The following is a 23,644-nucleotide window of genomic DNA, read 5'->3' on the forward strand; positions in this document are numbered from 1 at the left end:
ATTCATCAGTTGAGGGGCATTTGGGTTGTTTCTATCTTGTGGCTCTCGTGAATAGTGCTGCTATAAACATTCATAGACAGTGTTTGTTTGAACACCTGTTTTCACTTCTTTTGGAAATATACCTCAGAGTGGACAAACTAGCTGGGAACGTAGTTTTAAGTCTCAGAGCTGGGGTTCATGAATAAGGCATTTGGGGATCCACTGGAGTTATGGGTTCCCAAGTAGAGACATAAAACTTCATGCTTCTGTTCCTTCTGGAGGGCAAATTCAGTGCCTTTTGCCTGATTCTCAAAGGGGCATTAATGCAATAAAGGTTAAGATCCACTGGCCTAAAACACTGAACATATTTCCATTACTATGACTGACTGTGCACTTCAAAGATCCAGATAAACGAATCCAAATTTTACTCAGTGTGTTACAACTTAATTTTAGTGATGAGTGTTCAATGGATTCTAAGATGCAATTTTCTCACTTCACCATCTGGGAGGTCGGGGCGAGGCTTAAAGCAATAGTGTGTAATAATAACTGCCACCAGGTGGCGCTCATGATTCGCCGTGTGCACAAACGTGGGGGCGTAAGAGTATCAGGGTTTGCAGAATGCCAGGCAGCACCCTGGGAGATCACCCCGTAGGCAGTGGGAGAACACTCCTAACCCATGGGAACTAATTCGTTGTGAGAAGGCGGTGCAAGAGGTGGGAAATAATTAAGCAGTGTTCTCTAAGCAGGGGTCAAAGGCAGGCAGAGGTTGGACGCAGTAATCACAGTACTTTGGGAGGCCGAGGTGGGAGGATCGCTTGAGGCCAGGAGTAGAGACCAGCCTGGGCAACATAGCGAGATCCCCATCTCTACAAAAATAAAAAAATTTAGCTGGGCATGGTGGCGTGCACTTGTGATTCCAGCCGCACGGGAGGCTGAAGTGGGAGGATTGCTTGAGCCCAGGAGATTGAGGCTGCAGTGAGTCATGATCACGCCACTGCATTCCAGCCTGTGCAACAGAGCAAGACCCTGTCTCCAAACAAACAAACAAACAAACAAAAACAAACAAACAACAAATAAACAAAAACCGGGCTGGTTCACAGGGCAGGGACTAGGGCAAGGCGAGGCGTCTAGGGCGAGAAGTGTACGGAGACTCTTTTTTAAAGGCTGTTCTATGGGACACTTGGTCACCTCCTTACATTTTTCGCCTCAGGCACCTCTCTTGCCTCAACCTCGTCCCAGCCCTGCCTCAATGTAACTGCAAGCCCCTTGTATCAAAGACTTTAGTTCGTTATGGACATTCCTACTGAATTCTGCATCCTTGATGCTTTAATGGGACAGGAGCAATATATATATGTACACATGTGTATGTATATGTATGCATATACATGTATGTATGTAAATGTATATATATTTTAGTACAGAATGACATTCAACTGGAGCAATATTGAGTGGAGGTTAATGTTGAAGACCTGGAGTAAAAAATGATTCTACAGCTGGGTGTGGTGGCTCATACCTGCAATCCCAGCTACTCAGAGGCAGAGGAGGGAGGATTGCTGAGGTCAGGAGTTCTAGGCCAGCCTGGGCAACATAGCAAGACCCTGTCTCTACAAAAAAATTTAGTAATAATTTAGAAAATCAAAAGTGCCAGACTTTGAAGGTGGGGAACTTTTAAATGCACTGGAACCAGTTTATTTTGCTTGTTATTTTGTTTGTTTGTTTGAGACAGAGTCTCGGTCTATTACCCAGGCTGGAGTACAGTAGCGTGATCACAGCTCATTGCAACCTCTGTCTCCTGGGCTCAAGTGATCCTCCCACCTTAGCCTCCCAAGTAGCTGGGACTACAGGCACATGTCACTATTCAGGTTAATTTTTGTATTATTATTATTATTTTTTTTGTAGAAATGGTTTCACCATGTTACCCCAGGCTGGTCTCGAACTCCTGGGCTCAAGCAATCCTCCCACCTCCGCTTCCCAAAATGCTAGGATTACAGGTGTGAGCCACTGCGCCTAGGCTGCTTATATTTTCATTTCAACATTTTCATAATTGTGATATATGATAAAAAGCTTAACGCTTAAAGACCTTTTTATTTATTTATTTATTTATTTTTATTTTTAGATAGAATCTCACTGTGTCATTACAGGCTGGAGTGCAGTGGTGTGATCTCAGTTCACTGCAACCTCCGCCGCCCGGGTTCAAGTGATTCTCCTGCCTCAGCCTCCCGAGTAGCTGGAACTTCAGGCATGCACCACTATGCCAGGCTAATTTTTTTTAATTTTTAGTAGAGATGGGGTTTCACCATGTTGGCCAGGCTGGTCTTGAACTCCTGACCTCAAGTGATCTGCCTGTCTCGGCCTCCCAAAGTGTTGGGATTACAGGCGTGAGCCACTGTGCCTGGCCAAAAGCTCCTTTAGTAAGTAAAAATAAAAATTCTAAGCCAGGAGAAGACATTGTGTCATAGTGTAATTGGCGACATTTTTTTTTCTTTTTTAGTGGTGACATCTTAGATTTAATGAAGTACAGTAGCTCAGCTTTTTATTATTTTAAAATTTAATTTAATTTTTTTGAGATAGAGTCTTGCTATGTCCAGGCTGGAGTGTAATGGCATGATCAAGGCTCAGTGCAACCTTGACCTCCTAGGCTCAGGTGATCCTCCCATCTCAGCCTCCTGAGTAGCTGGGACTACAGGTGTGTGCCCAACTACGTTTTTTTTTTTTTTTTTTTTAATAGAGATGGGGGTCTCACTATGTTCCCTAGGCTGGTCTCGAACTCCTAGTCCAACTTTTTAGAGCAAGTTCAGAACTCCTGTGAGCCAATCCTGACATCTCCAGGGCCCGTGGACCCTGTGTGGTGAGTAGGTTTCTTTACCTTTACACACGGGCAGGGGCCCGTTCCAGTGGGATGGTTGTCCCAGGATGCAGCGGATGGTCACTTCGCCCATGAGCTCAAAGCCTTCGTAGCACATGAAAGTGAGGGACTCTCCTGGCAGGTAGAGTCGCTTGTACAGGATTTGGTATCCATTTTCAGGCAGCCCTGGGTTGTCACATGCCAGGGACTCCTCCGCTGAAATGCAAGCCAGAAGGAGCTCTGATGAGATGATGTAAATCTTTGGGGAGTCCTGCTCAGAATCTGTGTGATCTAGCTTTGGTCAGCCTCTCCAGCATCCTCTGTCTGCATCCCCACCTCGCGTCAGACTGTTTTCTATTTCTCAAACTCTCCTTTCTGTCTTCCACCTCTGGGCACAGATTACATATGGGCAAGGTAGAATGAAGTTGGCTGTGGAATCAAGGTTAAAATATGAGTTCCATTACTTATTAGCTGTGTGATCGCCAGCAAGTGGCATAACCTTTCTGATCCTTAGTTTCCCCATTAGCGTAATGATGATCAAAGGATTATCTATCTTACAGGAATTTGGAGGACTAAAATAGATAAATAAAGAAATGCGTAAGATGTTTTTGGCATGTCATAGGTGCTTAGTAAATGATGGACGGTGGGGGTGTTTAATTATGAAATCTTCTCCTTGCTTTTCACCTGACACCTAACCTGCGCATCCATCATGACTAGGTCTTGTCTTTCAACACTCAGTCTTCATTTCTCCTTCTCCAGGAAGCCTTCCTTGATGCCTCCTACCATCAACTGAGTCGTCAGTCTTCTTAGTTTTTCCAGCACTGCATGCACTGTATTGTACTGAATTATTTATCTGTTTCTCTCACTGGAGATGAGCCTGTTAGAGCAAGCTTGAAGCTCAGGGCCTGGGATTTAGTAGGAATGCAATAAAAGGCCCCAACTATTAAAAATAAGCCCACACTGCCATCTGGTGACCATTCTCTTCAGCTGCAGACACAAAGCTCCCGGTAGCCTAAGACACCCAGGCTGCAGTGGTGCAACCCCGGCTCACTGCAGCGTCAACCTCCCAGGGTCAAGCAATTCCCCTGCTTAAGCCTTCTGAGTAGCTGGGACTAAGGGCGTGTCCGGCCACACCCGGCATTTTTTTTTTTTTTTTTTTTTTTTTTTTTTTTTAGTACAGATAGCGCCTTGCTATGCCTCTCAAGCTGGTCTCAAACTCCTGGGCTCAAGCAATCCTCCTGCCTCAGCCACCCAAGATGCTGGGATCATAGTATTTATTGGAGAGTTGAACCTACAGGTTTAACCCATTTCAGGCCCCAGATGAAATCTAGTCCTTTTTCAGCACCTGGATAGAATGGACAGCTAGCAAATTGCTTCACACACAGGACTACACATCCGAAAACATTATAAACTTTATTATTTAAAAAATTTTAAATTGTGGTAAAATCCACATAACATAAAACTGACCATCTTAACCATTTTAAGTGTACGGTCCAGTAGGTTAGTGTACTTTTACATTCTTGGGCAACTTATGTCCAGAACTCTTTTCATCTTGCGATTCTTACACTCTATATGCATTAAACAACTTATCCCTAGCCCCTGGTATCCCCCATTCTACTTTCTGTCTCTATGAAGTTGACAGCTCTAGCTATCGCGTGTAAGTGGAATCAAATGGTATTTGCCTTCTGCGACTGGCTTCTTTCACTTAGCGTAATGTCCTCAAAGTTCATCTAGGTTGTAAGATGTGTCAACAATTTTCTTCTTTCTCAAGGCTGACTAATATTCAATTGTAGGCAGGTGCTACATTTTGTTTTTTGTTCATCCATCGATGGACACTTAGGTAGCTTCCCCTTTTGGCTACTCTGAACAATACTGCTATGAACATGAGTGCACATGTTAAGATATGCCCAGATTTCTGACCCACAGAAACTGTCAGATAATAAACCTGTGTTGTTTGAAGCATCTTATTTTGCAAGATGAATCTCAAGCATCCCTTCAAGACCCAGATTGCTACCCAAAGGCAGGTGGGAACTCTGTCTTATCACCATCATAACTTTAGAATCTTTTCTGGCACCTCTTTCCCAGGCTTAAAACTCATATTATGCTCATACCCAGTACAATGCCTGGTTCACAGAAAGCATTCCTTTATTTACCCTAATAATGTTTATTGAGCAATTACTACGTGCCAACAACATAAGTAGTACTGAGGACACAGAGGTGAATAAAATAGATATAATCCCTGGTCCTGTGGTACTCGTGGTTCAAGGCACACAGTACAATATAGGTCCCAGCTGGAACCTTTTTCTCTGTGAACATGACTTACATCTGGGCTCTACTTAGCTTGAGCAATGTCAACTAAAACAATAGTTACCAAGCTTTCACAAATTAGGAGATTTCAAATAATAACTTAGATTTCTGGATTCTTCTGAAACATTAGAAGATTGGGCAATAATGGGTTCACATAGTTACATGGCAATGACTGGCTGGAGTTGAGAACTGGCTTTCCCTGTTAGACCAGGAATATTCTTTACTTTGGCCCCAATCTCTGCCACTCCCTATTGCCTGGCCTTGTAGGCATTTAAATATATCACTTTTCCCGTGAAAAGATGAATGAATCAATTGATGAGTATGTTTGAGTCACAGTAATCACCACACATGAAGAATCGGGGCTTTGATCTCCTCCAGTGGGTGGATGGGTAGGAATCTGGCTTCTAGTCTTGAGGTTGAAGGGTTTTCCTTTATACGTCGATAGCAGTCTTCACTGGGACTTATGAACTGTTTCCTTCCCACCCTTGAAATCTAGCCCAGAAGTAGCCTGTGGAAAGAGACTTTCCAGGTCACTGTGCAGCTGGAGTTGCATCTTGGATGACACCATAGATAGCTCTGGCGGGCACCCTTGCATTTATTCAGAAAATATCTCATGAGTGCTTACTTCACGCCCAGCAATGCATCCAGCAATGGGGTAAGGAGGTGAATCTGACACCATTCCTGCCCTCTAACGCTCATGGTCTGCATGCTCTAAGGGGCCAAGCAAATGTGTAAATGGACAATGTAATTAAAAATGGCAGGTGCCATAGAAGAGAGAAACTCTGAAGACCCTGGCTGGCTGGAGAAGACCGCTAACGCAGTCAAGGGAAGGGGCTGTTGGAATAGTTGAGCGAGAGGGGCAGAGATGCTGAATGTACTTCCCTTTCCACAAGATTCCCAGAGATGAGGCAATAAGTGGTTCAGCTGACACTTGGCCAAGGCTAATCCTTCCACTAATTGAAGGTCATTTGTATACTTGAAGTTTACCCCCTGGCATTCCAGAGCAGGATGGATATGCAGCCAATGCTTCTGTGTCTGAGCCCAGAGTCAAATCACAAAGCCTTGCTTAAATCAATCATGGGGCTCCCTCCAAGGCAGCACTCTATTATGTGTTTATGGACGAGACCTAAAAGGGCTGGCAAGGGATCATTAACCCTGCAGAGCGTGCCTTGGGGATGGGCTGTAGGAAGGGAGAATTTTATTTTTATTTTCACAGCCTGTGCTTTGTTGTATTTTTTTTTTTAAATGCAGGGTGGGTCTGCATTATTTTACAATAAACATAGATGGTATAATGAATGTTTTATAATGTACATTATAATATTTATAATATACATTATAAACCCAGTGCCATTCATGTTCTAATGATTCCTCTGAAAATATCCTTAGGAAGTCTTTGGTCCTCAACCCAGCTGAGCTCGCTGCTGCATCCTTGGCAGCCTGGTACAGGATAGGAGCCCAATAAATGTTTCTTGAAAGACCTCACATCATTTCATTTAAAGGCAAATTGCAGAGTAGAAGCGCTTGGGCTCAAGTGTCCAAGGGCTCAGGATTCAGATCCTAGTTGTACGTCTGTGAGCACAACTGACCTCTCTGAGCCTCAATTTCCTCATCTTGAAAATGGGCTATCTCATGGCATTGTTATGAGAATTAAATAAGCTTATGCACATGAGATAGGCAGCATATAGTGAGCACCCAATACACACTGATTATTTTTATGACTTTTATAACTCTTGTCATATTTTCATACCAATTGTACTGTTGTTTACTTAATACGTATATATACACATATACATGTGTGTGTATATATATATATATATATATGGAGAGAGAGAGAGAAAGAGAGAGATGGAGTCTCACTCTGTCACTCAAGATGTAGTGCAGTGGCATGATCTCAGCTCACTGCAACCTCAGCCTTCTGGGTCCAAGCGATTTTCCTGCCTCTGCCTCCTGAGTAGCTGGGACTACAGTCATGTGCCACCACGCCTAGCTAATTTTTTTTTTTTTTTTTTTGTATTTTTAGTAGAGACGGGGTTCCACCATTTTGGCCAGGCTGGTCTCGAACTCCTGACCTCAAGTGATCCATCCACCGCAGCCTCCCAAAGTGCTGGGATTACAGGCGTGAGCCACCACACCTGTCCTCTTTAATATATTTTTGTAAATTTCTATTTACTTGTTTTTCTATTTAGATTGCACTATATAATTTAGCCTCACTCTAAATAATAATAGTCTTATAATCAGAGGCTTCACATGTCAGTTTTAATTTTTCTAATTTTCTAAGCCAAATGACTCACAAAAAGTTCATCTGGACACTGTTTAAAGCCGCATGGGTACTCCCGTAATGTATCTAATACTCCTACTCCTCGGGAAATGCAGCCCGGTGCACTACACTTCATAGTTTTTGAACTCCTAGAGTCCAGAATACACTCTCCGGTTTTTTTGTTTTTTTGTTTTCTTTTTAGACTGTAGACTCTGTTACTCCAACATTCCATCCGTGTGCTAGGAGCTGGGTGTGAAGTAGTGAATTAGAGAATCATGGTTTCTGTTCTCCCAGAACTCAGTCGAGTGGGGAACAGAGAGCAGTTATCGGGTCATTGCAACCCAGTGTGATCTCAGTTGTGCTGGAGAAAGCGCAGAGGAGAAGCCTCACTTTCCCTCCCCCTGGTGGGGGAGGCTTTTTCTTGTTGACATTGGTGGCTCCCTTCAGAGAACACAAATCCCTATTGTGTTACCTGCAGTGCAGCAAAATGACCAGCAGGTGGCAGTGGCAACACAAAAGAATTCCCCCAAGAACCTTTCCCTGGAAATTGTCTTTGATAAATTAACAGATTAATTAATACAACACACATTTATTGTACACCTTCTGTGTGCCAGGCATTGTATGCGCCGGGCATACAATGATGAGCAAGGTGAACATGGTCCCTGCTTTCAAGTAACTTAACGCTAAATCAATCCTCTATGTATTCCACAAGTATCTCTTGGTACCAAACCTGTGCTAAACACGGTCCTCGCCCTGGGGAGGTAGAAGGTGGATAAAGTATAAATCATTAGACCTGGATTTGTAAAGGAGGATATTGACAGCTGACCTAGGAGCAGGAGCCCCAGGCTAAGTGCTAGAGTGGCCTTGGGTTATCCTGTGCCCTGGCTCTGCCCCCTATGATATTTTAATTTAATTAGTCACCCAGAGTATTCTTTTTTAAAACTCTCCAGGCGATTTTAAAGTTTGTCAAGGACTCAGAACCACTGCTTTGGTGTCCTGGCATGGTTAACATATGAACTCATCATTTAATTAATTTCCAAAATATTTGCACAACCATTCTGTATTAGATGATTTGCATATATTATTTCTCATCCTCCCGCAAAGTCCTTGAAGGTAATAACAATCATGACCAAAACAGCCAACATTTACAATATTTACTGAGTGCATTCTCTGAGCCAGATTCCATTCTGAGTGTTTTATATCTATGAACTCATTTAGTTATCACAACAACCCTAAGACACAGATGTTACATCTTCATTCCTAATTCATTTTATTTTTACTTTTGAGACAGGGTCTCACTCTTTTACCCAGGCTGGAGTGCAGTGGCATGAACACAGCTCATTTCAGCCTTGACCTCCCTCTCACGTGATCCTCCCACCTTAGCCTCCCGAGTAGCTGGGACCACTGGCGTGCACCACCATGCCTGGCTAATTTAAAATTTTTTTTATGAAGACAGGGTCCTGAGGACCCTGAGGTTACCCAGGCTGGTCTTGAACTCCTGGCCTCAAGTGATCCTCCTGTCTCGTTCTTTCAAGGTGCTGAGATTACGGGCGTGAGCCATCATGCCTAATCATCATCCCCATTTTATATCCAAGGCAAATGGAGCACAGAACTGTTGGGTAACAAGTCAAAGGTCACAGGCTAATTAGTGGTATAAATAAGATTCAAATCCAGGTGGTCCGAATCTGGTCTTAACCACTGCACCATGCAACCATTTTACAGATGAGAAAACTGAGGCTCAGGTGGAACTCACTGGTGAAAATTCCCCTCAAGCAGGAAGTGGCTGAGCTGCGAATTGAGCTGAGGATTCTCTAGCTTTCAAGTCAGCCTGATTCGATTTTGACCCAGTCCTCAGTAAGAGTTTGAAAACAAGGCCGGGCGCGGTGGCTCAAGCCTGTAATCCCGGCACTTTGGGAGGCCGAGACGGGCAGATCACGAGGTTAGGAGATCGAGACCATCTTGGCTAACACGGTGAAACCCCGTCTCTACTAAAAAATACAAAAAACTAGCCGGGCGAGTTGGCGGGTGCCTGTAGTCCTAGCTACTCGGGAGGCTGAGGCAGGAGAATGGCTAAACCCGGGAGGCGGAGCTTGCAGTGAGCTGAGATCCGGCCATTGCACTCCAGCCTGGGCGACAGAGCGAGACTCTGTCTAAAAAAAAAAAAAAAAGAGAGTTTGAAAACAATGTCATATGGAATTTTTCCCCAGCAGGAACCAGCTCTTGGAAGGCATTTGTGTGTATCTTCAGTGCCTAGAAGATGGCAGAAAAGTGAAAGGAATAGGAGCTTGAATTTGAAACTGGAGGCCTGTGTCTGCTGCACCACCTTGAGTGAGTTGCTTATGTCTCCGGACCCCATTTTTCCTGCCCATAAACGGGCTGGATCTTAGCTGAGACATGGCTGAGCAGTGACATGTAGTCACACTTTGAAATAAGATCATCTAAGGCAGATTTTCTCAACTTAGACAGGGTTTACATTTGGAATGGATAATTCTTTGTGGTGGGGGCTGTCCTGGGCACTGGAGGATATTGAACAGCGTCCCGGACCCTGATCTGCCAGAAGCCGGTAGCACCCCTCTTCCTTGACAAGTTGTGACAACTCATAATTTCTCTAGAAATTGTATTGACACACGTCCCCTGGGAAGCAAAATCGCCTCTGGTTGAAAACCACTGGTCGAATGTTTTAAACAATTCGGGTTGCAACTGGTGTAACTCCAGCCGTTCTCTCCCAGGAGTGCAAATGAATTGGACCGATGGCCTTATAGATCTAATCACAAACCTACCCTCATTTCTATTTTCTTTTTCCATTTTCCTCTGTCTTTAACAATAGGAGAAAATGTATATTTCTGGAGCACATTTGAACAACATGCTCGAAAGCCATCCCCTAGTAACAGTTACAAATGGTTTGCGATATACCCTACAAGTAGTGGAGCTTTGAAACAGAGTGGTGATTAGCAGCCGATGTTAATTGAAGACTTGCTATGTGCCAGGCACACCATTAATTAAAAGCCTTTATCTTTATGATTGTCTTGTTCGTGTTTCAATCTTTCTGATGAGAAAGCTGGCTTGTATAAAGTCTTGGTGCTTGTAAGAGGCAGGGCTGGGGTACAAACCTAGATGTGCCGGTTTTGAGTGCTGTCCGTGTAATAGTAGGCACTTCCATTTTGTAACAAAAGGCCCTTCTTTTACCCAAATCCCCGAGGTTATCATGGATTTCTCTGAGAGACCGCTTTCCCAGAGACAGAGATTTCTAAATGAGGACAGGCACTCAGCTAACACTGGACATGCTGGTTAAGACGTGGCCACAGGAGACGGCTCAACAGTGGAAGCTCCTACTGTGGCCACAGTCTGGCCACAGCACCTGTGGGCTCTGTCCGGGCTGGGAAATCCCTGTGTCTCGTATCCCAGGTGTTCTGGGCTCAGGGCTGTGATGAACGAGGGCCTTCCTGGGGAATGGCTGTCTTTTAAGCAAGCTAAGTGACTCCTGGAGAGCCACCCATAAAACCCTGGCTGGATTTGTCAGATTCTTGTTACTTTTAGTGGTGTGGTTTATGTCTCTGGGATGGGTACCTCAGGAGTCGTCCACCACGTCCCTATCAAAGAGGGGAAGTTGCAGCAAAGCGGAGGTGTGATAAAGACCACATTCGTTTTGCTAACAGTAATAGTAACATTGTTTATCAGCAACAGTAATAGTAACATTGTTTATTGAGCCTCTTGGGCCTGGGGGATTCAAGGATCAACTGGAGACAATCCTAGCAAATGAGTTATGTGTTTGATTCTATATATTTAAAAAAATTATTTCCCTTTCTTACTCTAGGGAATGTGATTCTACAAACATATAAACAGATCATTTCAATAAACTGCAGCAGCTGTGGTGACAGATGTCACTGTAGGTTCCATGGGAATTCTGAGGAGAGAAACACCACCCAGCCTAGGGAATCAGGGAGGACTTCCTGGAGGAGGTGATATTGACGATTCCTTCATAGACCTGTCTCTCCACCCTCCTTTCCAAATAGGCCCCAGGTTCCATGAGAATGTGGGTCATATCTGTTTATACTTTACTGTTTTTTCCAGGGACTAGTGCCAGGGTTCCCAAACTGTGCACCAACGTGACCCAGGATGCCACCAGGAACTCACAGGGGTGCTGTGGGATTTTAAAAAAGTTCTGAGGGCCGGGGCCGGGCACAGTGGCTCACACCTATAATCCCAGCACTTTGGGGGCCGAGGCGGGTGGATCACAAGGTCAGGAGATCAATACCATCCTGGCTAACACGGTGAAACCCCATCTCTACTAAAAATACAAAAAATTAGCCGGGCGTGGTGGCGGGCACCTGTAGTCCCAGCTACTTGGGAGGCTGAGGCAGGAGAATGACGTGAACTTGGGAGGCAGAGCTTGCAGTGAGCCGAGATCGCGCCACTGCACTCCAGCCTGGGCAACAGAGCCAGACTCCATCTCAAAAAAAAAAAAAAGTTCCGAGGAAACACAATGATATGTTGGAAAAAAAAAAAAAAAAAAAAAAAAAGAGCTCAAGATAGTTCACCGTTTCAAACATTATATTGCACCACCTTTTTTTTGATGATGACCCATCATTGCAAAGTTGGATTTTTTTGTGGTGCTTGTGCTAAAAAGCAAGAACTGTGACAAAATCAACATGGAACAGGAAATTAGGGTGGTGAAGTCCCATCTGATCCTAACGTTTGAGAAGTTTTGCACAGCCCAACAGGAATACACATCCTCGTAGCAGCAATTGTCATTATTATTATTATTATTATTATTAGAGACAAAGTCTTGCTCTATCTCCCAGGCTGGAGTGCAGTGGCGTGATCTCTGCTCTCTGCAACCTCTGTCTCCCGGGTTCCAGTGATTCTTCTGCCTCAGCCTCCTGGGTAGCTGGGATTATAGGCACGTGCCATCACACCCCGCTAATTTTTGTATTTTTAGTAGAGACAGGGTTTCACTATGTTGGCCAGGCTGGTATTGAACTCCTGACCTCAGGTGATCTGCCCGCCTCAGCCTCCCAAAGCGCTAGGATTACAGGCATGAGCCACCACACCCGGCCAGCAATTGTCATTATTTCCATAATGAAAAAAACCATTTTTCTTTTAATGTATGTGCATTACTTTTTCAAATGGCTACTACGTTGTGAAGAGATAACTATTCATTCAGTTGTTTGTACCTAACTGTTTAATAAATGGAATTGTTGGGTGTTTTGGCCTAGGAAATCTCTGAAATAATTCATGCGACACCAAGGGTATTGTGAGTTGAGAAAGTTTGGGAACCTCTGTCCTAACGTGTGCCTGCATATAGGAGGCCTGAACAACTGAGTAAGTTGAATGACTGAGCTGCTCCCAACAATCCTTCTTGGTAAAGGGTATTATTTTCTTTCACAGATGGGGGCTCTGATGCCCAGAGAGGGCAAGTTACTTGCCCAAGGTCACACAGCAGAACTGGAGGGTGTGTTTGACTTTGACACCCAGACTCTTCCCTTTAGCTCTGCCTGACCTGTGTGTTCTAAAAGTGTCCTGGGGTAAATGGACTAGGATTAAAAAGACATGGCTTTGAGTTCCAGGGGACCAAACTATGGCTTCGGGCAAGTGACTGGGCAAGAGGTTGTAGACACCCAGAGCTTATGCAGTTTTCTTTCCTTGTTTTCTTTTTTCTTTTTTGTTGAGACTTCCTCTGCCGCCCAGGCTGGAGTACAGTGGTGTGATCTCTGCTCACTGCAACCTCCGCCTCCCAGGCTCAAGCGATTCTCCTGCCTCAGCCTCCTGAGTAGCTCAGATGGCAGGTGCCCACCGTCAAGCCTGGCTAATTTTTGTATTTTTAGTAGAGACGGGGGTTTCACCATGTTGGCCAGGCTGGTCTGGAACTCCTGACCTCAAGTGATCCTCCTGCCTCAGCGTCCCACAAGTGTCGGGATTACAGGCGTGAGCCACCGCACCACTGGGCCCGGCGGCTCATGCAGTTTTCCGTCTGCTTCATGAACTTCTTGGTGGAAGATCTTTGTCCACTCTTAAGCACCAGAGGTTTGCCCAAAAGCTGAACCGTAGAGTGATGAGGTTGGGAAGATGCTTTTGGGTTTGGTCAGGCTTGAGTTACAATTCTGGTCTTCCTTTCTGTTGCGTGACCTCAGGAAAGCTACTCACCGTCTCCAGTCCTTCTTTGCCTGCTTTTAAGTGGACAGGCATTCACCTATGCCTGTTCAGTCTGTGAGGCTGAACAGTGTTAGTGCCAGGGAAAAGGTCAGCCTACTGAAGGGGCTCATCAAATCGGTGCTGTTCCCTTTGTTCAGTCGACAAAATGTTTCAAAGCTGTTTTATGTCCGACAGCCTCAACCTTAAAAATGCCTTCAGAACCTAGACTGCATCCTCCCTCTTACTCAGGAGCTGCGCTGCCAGGATCTGACCATCTCTCGCCTCCTGTGTTATCTCCCATCAGCCTCGCCTGCTTGTCACGTCGCTGCCACCACACGCCGGGCTCTTCTTCAGGCTTTTGGGAGTACTGTGTGTCTCCTGACACCCCGCGTGGCTCGTGAACTCATTAGCATGGGTGTCAGGGAAGCCGTCTCTACTCAGACTGCGGATCCAACGCTGAGATCTCAGGGAAAAGCGTCCCCGAAGGGAGGGAGGAAGGCTTGCCTCTTGGAAATCCAGCAGCAGCTGCCGCAGCTCAGAGGGTCTTTAGAGACTGGGTCTCATTGGCGAAGTGCTTTTTCTTTTTTAAAAAATGATGTCTCCACCTTTCAGTATTTTAATAGAAGCTTTTGTTTTAAGCTTTTCATCTCTGGGTCTCTGCAGCTGGAGTTACTAAAGTGGCTGCTTCTGATCACTCTTGTAGTCACTAGAAGGAAATGGGAATGGCACTCACGTCCTAGGGCTGCCCTTGACAAAGGACCACAAACAGAGGGGCTTGGGACAGCAGAAACTTATTGGCTTGTAGTACTGGGAGGCTGGAAGTCCAAAATCAAGGTGTCAGCAGGGCCATGCTCCCTCTGAAAGCTGCAGTGGGGGGATCCTTCCTTCGTGCTCCCTGGCTTGCAGCTGTATCACTCCAGTCTCTCCCTCTGTCATCCCGTGGCCTTCTCTGTATCCGTGTCCCCATCTGTGTTCAGATTTCCCTCTTCTTACAAGGACACCAATCATTGGATCGACACCCATCTTAATCCAGTATGACCTCAGTTTAACTTGACCACATCTGCAAAGATTCTATTTCTAATCAAATCCACAGTTACAAATACTGTGGGTTAGGACTTCAAAGATGCTATGTCCAATCCAGGTCACAGTTACAGATACTGTGGGTTAGGACTTTGAAGACCCTATTTCCAGTCAAGGTCACAGTTACAGATACCATGGGTTAGGACGTCAAAGACGCTATGTCCAATCAAGGTCACAGTTACAGATACTGTGGGTTAGGAATTTGACATATCTTTTTGGGGATGGATTGAACCTATAACAGGAACCAACCAATGTGGACTTGGCCCAAGGTTCTGGGGCTTGGGGACGAAGTGTGGTTGTGGTTAAGGGGCTAGGGTTAGTACGTGTGTATAAATACACGCACACGCATACATTCACAAATATATATATATATATAGTGTCTAGAAATGTGTCTTACACATTCAGTGAGAGATGATTCTTGTTATCTGTACTTCCCTCTGATTATCAGTTTCCTTAATATATGCGTATATGCATATATATGTACACATGTACACACATTATATATGCATACATATACACACATGCATACACATTATATATGCACGCACATGCACACATATGTATATGCATATATACACATGCACATATATGTACATGCATATATACACACATGTACACGTGTTATATATGCACATATATGTATGTACACACATATATGCACATACACACGTAACACATTACATATGCATATACACATGTACACACATGCATATGCATATACACACATACATACATATTAGATATGCATATATACACATATGTACACACATTATATATGCATATACACATATACACACACATGTACACACATTATATATGCATATACACACATGTACACACATGTATATGCATATATATCATACACACATTATATATGCATATATGCATATGCACACATATATGCATATATACACCTATGTACACATATTATATATATGCATATATACACATATGTACACATATTGTGTATATATACACATATGTGCACATATTGTGTATATATACACATATGTGCACATATTGTGTATATATACACATATGTACACACATTATACATGCATATATATACACATGTACACACACTATATATACACACATACACAAAAGCACATGTTTACAGATATGTGTAGTGTGCTTAGCAGTGTGTCTTATACATTCAATAAGTAACTCTTGTTCTTATCTGTACAGTGGGGGCAGTTGCATTTTATCTCTAAGTCATCCTGCAGTTGTATTCTATCTCTCAGCTTCCCCTCAGCTCTGAAATTCTGGGACTCTGACTAAAAAGACAGATGGAGACACAGGGCTGTGTGGTCCAAGAATCCCTGTTACTTGTGGAAACAGAATAATAAAGTCTGCCTTTTTGAGAAGAGAAAATAAGAACACAGAAATGGAAAATTTTCTCTCACAAGAAAAGGATCAGATGTTAAGGGAAATCTGGGAAGTAAGTACTGTGGGCCTAAAACTCTTCATTCTTTTGGGGTCTGTAGAGTAAAGCCCTTCTGCGGGCTGAGGAAGCTGAATTTATGAACTAGCAAATGGGAACTTGGCTTTGGCTGGCTCATGAATAGAGCAGAGGAAGGTCTCTTGTGAGTTTGAATTTGGCTGTGCCCTGTCTTCAACGAGAAGTGACAGATATCTCTATTTTTATTTTCCTGCCAGGAATAAAAGAGTTAATGCATGCGCCATTCTTAGAACGACACCTGGCATACAGTAAGTGCTCAGTAAGTATCAGCCTATCCAATGAAAACAGATAAATACTTTCTTGCTTTCTGGTTGCCTTTCTGCAGTTTGCTCATCTGAATTGTAGAGCTGCTTGTTAGTGCGGTCATCGAAATTTGTGAAGCCTGTTTTAGGTAGTTGTGAGAAGTCACAAAACATAGCCACTATAGGAGGTGGCCAAGTCTATAAATTGTACACAGTGTTACTCACATCAGATGTAGGGGAATTTATAATCAACTTACAAGAATTCTATTTTTTCTTTTCCCTTTTTTCGCTCCCCCCAGAGTTAAATTCTTGGTTCTTCAACACTATCAAGACCTCAGTGTGGCTTCTGGAGTTTGAGCTGGCTGTATTCCAAATGGAGTTGTTCATAACACACTAATTTAAAATATTAGTGCAGCTGACAGTTTCTAACCCCCAAAATACTGTGTGAGACTCTGCTCCTTCCATATAACTTCATGCTTTCTTTATGCAATGACTGTGAACGCTGTTTGTACATCAGAATCCCTGGAGAGCTTTGAAGTAGTATCCTCTTCTTTTTGCACCCAGGCTAGAGTGCAGTGACACAATCACAGCTCACTGCAGCCTTGACCTCTCGGGCTCAAGCAATCCTCTCACCTCAGCCTCCTGAGCAGCTGGGACACCAGGCACACACTACCGTGCCCGGCTAATTTCTGTAGTTTTTTGGTAGAGACAGGGTTTCGCCATGTTGCCCAGACTGGTCTCAAACTCTTGGCTGCCTTGACCTCCCGAAGTTCTGGGATTACAGGTGTTAGCCACCACACCTAGCATAGTATCCTCTTCTTAAAATGAAACCAGTGAGGCCAAGGCCGTGGCTCACGCCTGTAATCCCAGCACTTTGGGAGGCCAAGGTGAGTGGATCATTTGAGGTCAAGAGTTCAAGACCAGCCTGGCCAACATAGTGAAACCCCATCTCTACTAAAAATATAAAAATTAGCCAGGCATGGTGGCATGTGCCTGTAATCCTAGCTACTCTGGAGGCTGAGGCACAAGAATCACTTGAACCGGGAGGTGGAGATTGCAGTGAGCCAAGATGGCACCACTGCACCCCAGCCTGGGTGACATAGTGGGACTCCGTCTAAAAAATAAAAATAAAAAGAAGGAAAGAAAGAAACCAATGATACCATGCACCTAGGGCTACTTGAGGAAGAAAGAGTGACATTTGGTAGAAGACTTAGAGCAATGCAAGATAAATTTACCATAAATGTTATAGTATGTGTGCCCCCAATCCGTATTGGGTACTGTTGTGCCATAGTAACAATAATAAAAGCCCCTATCGAAAGGTAGAATGCTTTCTCCTAGCAGCCCAGCCTCCCATCGTGAACAAGAGGAAGTGAATCTGCTTCTACCTACTGGGGACCCAATTCAACAAACAGGACTCACAAACGCAGTGGGGCAGGCGAGACGTCCAGATGGGAGTCCCTGTTTCGCGGCTGTAGCAGGTCAGAAGAGAACTCCCTTCAAGCACAAAACCAGGGTTGCAGGTGTATTGGATGGTGGTCCCCACCAGCAGCACAGGATCCGAAATTAAGCGGGTCGAATGATCCACCTCTCCGGGGTCGGTACAATACATAACTACACGGGATGAAACCAGACCAAGTGGACGTCAGACCTCTGGATGACCGTGGGTTTGCTGAGAATTACAGAATGATTTAGAAAGTTTCCTAACTTGGCCGGGCGCGATGGCTCCTGCCTGTAATCCCAGCACTTTGAGAGGCCGAGGCGGACGGATCACGAGGTCAGGAGATCGAGACCATCCTGGTTAACACGGTGAAACCCCGTCTCTACTAAAAACGCAAAAAATTAGCTGGTCGTGGTGGCGGGCGCGGTGGTGGGCGCCTGTAGTCCCAGCTACTTGGGAGGCTGAGGCAGGAGAATGGCGTGAACCCGGGAGGTGGAGCTTGCAGTGAGCTGAGATCCGGCCACTGCACTCCAGCCTGGGGGACACAGTGAGACTCCTCAAAAAAAAAAAAAAAAAAAAAAGAAAGAAAGAAAGAAAATTTCCTAACTTAGTTCTTTTCCTTTTTGGAAGATAATGTATCTTTTGCTTGATAAAGGTGGCTGGAGAATAGGCCAGGAGAAAATAGCCTTGAATTTAATTCCTCCTTTTCCTCCTTTAAGAATTTGCCCAAAGAGATGGGGCGCAGTGGCTCATGCCTGTAATCCTAGGACTTGAAAGGGAAGACAGAGGTGGATGAATCGCTTGAGCTCAGGAGTTCGAGACCAGTCTGGGCAACATAGCGAGATCCAGTCTCTACAAAAAACACAAAAATTAATGGGGCATGGTGCCATACACCTGTTGTTCCAGCTACTCAGGAGGCTGAGGTGAGAGGATCGCTTGAGGCTGGGAGGTCAAGGCTGCAGTGAGCCATGATGGCACCACTGCACTCCAGCCTGGGCAACAGAGTGAGACCTTGTCTCAAAAAAAAAAAAAAAAAAATATATATATATATATATACACACACACACACACACACACACATACATGTACATATATATGAATTTGCCCAAATAATTTGCATCAGGGTCCAAAGACCTATGTATAAGGTTGCACATTGCATTATTATTTGTAGTTTTTTTTTTTTTTTAAAAGGAAACATTGCAAATAGTTTAACAGGGAAATAGTAAAGTATCATGGAATAGCCATCCCGTGAAATTCTGAGCAACTGTTAAAGAGAAGAAAATGAGGGGGAGCCTTCACTGCTTTCTCTGCAGTGCTGGAATATAGTAAAATAAGTATTCATTACTTTGCACATGAAAAAATCAATATAGATAAAAGGAAAACAATAAACCAATTAAAAGAGAATAAGTTGGACAACATGTATGATATGAAAAGATATCCACATTTCTGAGCTGAAAAAAAGCAGATGCAGGATTTTTAAGAATGGACCTGCTGGGTGCAGTGGCTCATGCCTGTAATCCCAACTCTCTGGGAGGCCGAGGCAGGAGGATCGCTTGAGGCCAGGAGTTTGAGACCAGCCTGGGCAAGATAGCAACACCCCTGTCTCTGCAAAAAAAATGTTTTAAATTAGCTGGGTGTGGTTGTTCACGTCTGTAATCCCAGCATTTTGGGAGGCTGTGGTGGGAGGATTGCTTGAGTCCAAAACCTTGAGGTTATAGTGAGCTATGGTTGACATATGACACATATATAGATGTCTATGTGTGACATGTGATGTATGTATGATGTGCATGTACACACACACAATTGAAGCAATATAGAATAAATTTTTAACAGTGGCATTATTTCCAAAGAGTAACATCATCAAAGTTTTTCACCTTCTATTCTATCATTTTACTACTGCTTGGGTACTATAAGTAAGCATCGTTACCAATGTCATTTTAAGATATGGCTATATATGTCTTTCAATGTCAAGACAGGAGTTTAGCCAATGAAAGCTGTTAACAGCATCCAGTGATTTCTATGGGGAGACCATTGTGCCAAGGGGTTTTTCTGACCTCATTTCATCAGAAGAGAGAACAACAGAGGTGATTTGGTGGGTCTCCTCTGTCTTGGATGGAGAATAAGTGAGAGACCCAGCATGGAAATGCAAACAGTCCCACACAGAAGGGGCCCAATTCAAATTTATTTGCTCCACTTTTGGTCTTTTCTTGGCAAAAAATGAGGCAGGTAAGACTTCTATGGGGAACCAGTTCATGTTCATTCCAATCTCTTAAAATGGTTAAATAATAATGATTTTTCCCTCCCTCCCTTCCTCTCCTCTCCTCTCCCTTCTCTCTTTTTCCCTCCTTCCCTCCCTCCCTCCTTCCCTCCCTCCCTCCCTCCCTTCCTTCCCTTCCCTCCCTTCCTTCCTTCCCTTTCCTCCCTTCCCTCCCATTCCCTTCCCTCCCCTCCCCTTCCCTTCCCTTCCCTTGTCTTCCCTTCCATTTCCTTCCTTTCCTTCCCTTTCCTCCCCTTCCTTCCCTTTCCTCCCCTTCCTTCCCTTTCCTCCCCTTCCTTCCCTTCCCTTCCCTCCCTTCCTCCTTTCCTCCCTTTCTCCCTTTCTCTCTCTTTCTTTCTCTCTCTCTCTTTCTTTCTCTTCCTTCCTTTCTCCCTTTCTCTCTCTTTCTTTCTCTCTCTTTCTTTCCCTTCCTTCCTTCCTTCCTTCCTTCCTTCCTTCCTTCCTTCCTTCCTTCCTTCCTTCTCTCTCTCTCTCTCTCTCTTTCCTTGCCACCCCTCTCAACAGGGTTTTGCTGTCACCCAGGCTAAAGGGCAGAGGCATAATCACAGCTCGAACTCCTGGGCTCCAGCAATCCTCCTGTCTCAGCCTCCTGAGTAGCTAGAACTACAGGTATGTCCCACCACACCCAGCTAATTTTTATGTTTATTAGTATTTTTTAGAGATGGTGTCTCACTGTATTGCCCAGGCTGCTATCAAACTCATGGGCTCAAATGATGCTCCCACCTCAGCCTCCCAAAGCACTAGGATTACAGGCACAAGCCACTACACCCAGCCAAATGTTCTTTTTCACCAGGCTACATACACTCCCCTTCACTGGAGTTCACACCACTCCCTAATGTCTCACACACAGCTTATCTCACTCATTTACATTATGGGCCAGGTTTCTGAAGGCACCTGAGTCTGTGATCCCACTGACGGTTATAAAATGACATTTGTGAGCAATGCTCGTGAATTGGTGGGGTAGGGGGAGTCCAGATTCTACATTAAACAGCTCCACGGCACCCACCCAGAAAAGATCCCTAGAAGGGATTTGCCACCCAGGGACCTAGGGGAAGGACACAAGACCACTCTTACTTTTCTCACAAAATGGGGGGTCGCTGCTCCAGCTGAGGTCCCACTGGCAGGTGAGGGTGTCACTGCCCACGATGTCGTAGCCGGGGTCACACTGGTAGGTGATTCTGGCTCCCCGCACCAGCTCCGTGTGAGAAGTGGTTTTCCAGCCATTCTGGATCTCGGGTAAATCTGAGCAGGAGTCATTCCTTGACACCTCTTTAAAAGAGAAACGTCAGCCTTAGATGGGGGAAGCAGTCTTATTCTTGGGGCCTCCTTTTATGAAGGCTAGAGGGATGAGCGAAGAGAAAAAAAAGCCTCTAGAAATGAGCAACACGCTTCCAAAATCACTTAACTGGCAAGAGCTCGTCGATAGTGAGGCTTTATGGTTACCTCTCTCTGGGGGCCACTGAACTCACTGAACATTGTCCTGGTTTGATAAAACCAGTCTAGGATTTCGAGTCAGACAGAATCCTAGCTCTGCCACTTACTAACGGTGTGACGGGGAGACAGTCGCTTTTTGACTCTGCAGCTCAGGATCCTTGACCTTTCATGAGGGAGTAATTATAACGGCATCTGCCTCACTGTGGCTGCTGCTCACCGGATGTCACTGGATGACTCTCGCCTCCGAGGGTTTACACTCTTTTAAAATTTTTTTTATTTTTGTTTTTTATTTTATTTTTGTTTTTCATTTATTATTATTATTATTGTCATCATCGTTATTTTTACAGGCAGGGTCTCTGTTGCTCAGGCTAGAGTGCGAGGGTGTGATCATAGCTCTCCACAGCCTCAAACTCCTGGGCTCAAGTGATCCTCCCACCTCAGCCTCCTAAGTAGCTGGGACGACAGTCATGTACCATCACGGCCTGGCTAATTTTTAAAAATTTTTCTGTAGAGATGAGGTCTTGCTATGTTGTCTGGGCTTGTCTTGAAGCCTTGGGCTCAAGCAATCCTACTGCCTGGGCCTCCCAAAATGTTGAGATTACAGGCATGAGCCACTGTACCCAGCAGAATTTACACTCTTGTGTAGTCCTCACCAACACTGAATAGGAGATTGGAAAAGTGGCCCTGGGTGGCTTCCGAGGTTAGGTCATAACCACATTGAGGTTCTCCCCTTGCTCTCTGTTGAATCACTCGTTTCAGCAGAAGCAGCTGCCATATTGTGAGGATGCTCAAGCAGCCCTCCAGAGAGACCCACAGGAAGAGAAACTGAGGCCTTCTGTCAACAGTTGGCATTGACGTGCCAGCCACATGTGTGAGCCGTTTGGAGGTTCATCATCCAGTGCTCATCAAGCCTTCAGATGACTGCAGCTCTGGCTGGCATCTTGACTGGAGCCTCATGAGAGACCCCAGGGCAAAGCCATCCAACTCATGCTACTCCTGAATTTCTAACCCAGAGAAACTGCAAGATGATAAATGTTTACTGCTAATTTGGGGTATAATCTATGACACACCAATAGGTGATTAATATGCTCAGCTTCATCCTAAGAATACCTATAAATCCATGAGTTTGGTGAATAAGTAATATATGCATTTTTAATATTCATTAAGAGAAATAATTAGCCATCAAAATAAAAACAAGCTGGGCACAGTGGCTCCTGCCTGTAATCTCAGCACTTTGGGAAGCCAAGGCAGGAGGATTGCTTGAGCCCAGGAGTTTGAGATCAGTTTGGACAATATAGGGAGACCCCTTCATCTCTACAAAAACAATAACAAAACTAAAAAATGAGCCAGGTATGATGGCAAGTGTCTGTAGTCCCAGCTACTCAGGAGGCTGAGGCGGGAGGATTGCTTGAATCCAGGAGTTTGAGACTGCAGTGAGCCATGAAAGCATCACTGCACTCCAGGCTGGGTGACAGAGTGGGACCCTGTCTCAAAAGAAAAGAAAAAAAAAAAAAACCAATTTGAACAAAAATAAAAAAAATAAACCGTTGGTATATTCTTCAAATCCAATTGCATATCATTAGTGAACATGAAGCATACTCCAGAAAATGCTACCCGCAGCTTATTACTGTGTCTTTCTCTGTAATTGTTCTGTTTTTCTCCTACAAACTCTTGTTACTAAGGTAGCAATGCATGGAAAACTATTACTATTCTTGCTTCAAAGTGCCCACTGCACAGATTTGGAGGAGCGAGCTAATTATGTTGTATAATTAATTTGCAGTTCTTATGTGCTTCTGGGGAACGCAGAGCACCTCCGCCGTCTGCAGGAAAGTCATTCTGAGAACCAAGCAATGGCTTTTCCCGGGATTTCATCATGATTTTATTTGGGGAAAGGAGATCTCATGGGTGTCTGCAAGAAGAAGGGTAAGAAAATAGCTTCGAGAATTGCTTGGTGGGGGGACAGGAGCCTCTATTTTTAGGCCTCTGAAAAATCAGCCAAGCCCTGGATTTGGGACACAGCTGCAGATGCTCAGACTGTGGATGAAAGGGGAGAAATGGGAGCAGACACCAGAAATATGGTCTGCCTTGAGCCAAATGCTTTGAGACGGAGAAAGGCTTGCTTGTCTGATTTTTCAATACGGGCCACCACGGCTTCACGCTCCCGTGGGACCTCCTGTCTCCTTGGTGGCA

The 23,644-nt window shown here is 44.6% G+C and overlaps 1 protein-coding gene across 3 annotated transcripts in view; it reads right to left on the reverse strand.

Moving 5' to 3' along the window:
* SEZ6L (seizure related 6 homolog like) overlaps positions 1-23,644 on the reverse strand; it is a 216,198-nt gene that overhangs the window by 15,022 nt on the left and 177,532 nt on the right. For all 3 annotated transcript variants that reach the window (XM_028827921.2, XM_028827920.2, XM_028827919.2), the window contains exons 11-13: positions 21,095-21,289; positions 17,724-17,915; positions 2,846-3,040 (exon numbers count right to left, since the gene is read on the reverse strand). In XM_028827921.2, coding sequence (XP_028683754.2) covers positions 2,846-3,040; positions 17,724-17,915; positions 21,095-21,289 — 582 coding nt within the window. The remainder of the gene's footprint in view (positions 1-2,845; positions 3,041-17,723; positions 17,916-21,094; positions 21,290-23,644) is intronic.

The sequence above is a fragment of the Macaca mulatta genome, chromosome 10 (assembly GCF_049350105.2).
Source record: "Macaca mulatta isolate MMU2019108-1 chromosome 10, T2T-MMU8v2.0, whole genome shotgun sequence".
In the NCBI taxonomy this organism is placed as follows: Eukaryota; Metazoa; Chordata; class Mammalia; order Primates; family Cercopithecidae; genus Macaca; species Macaca mulatta.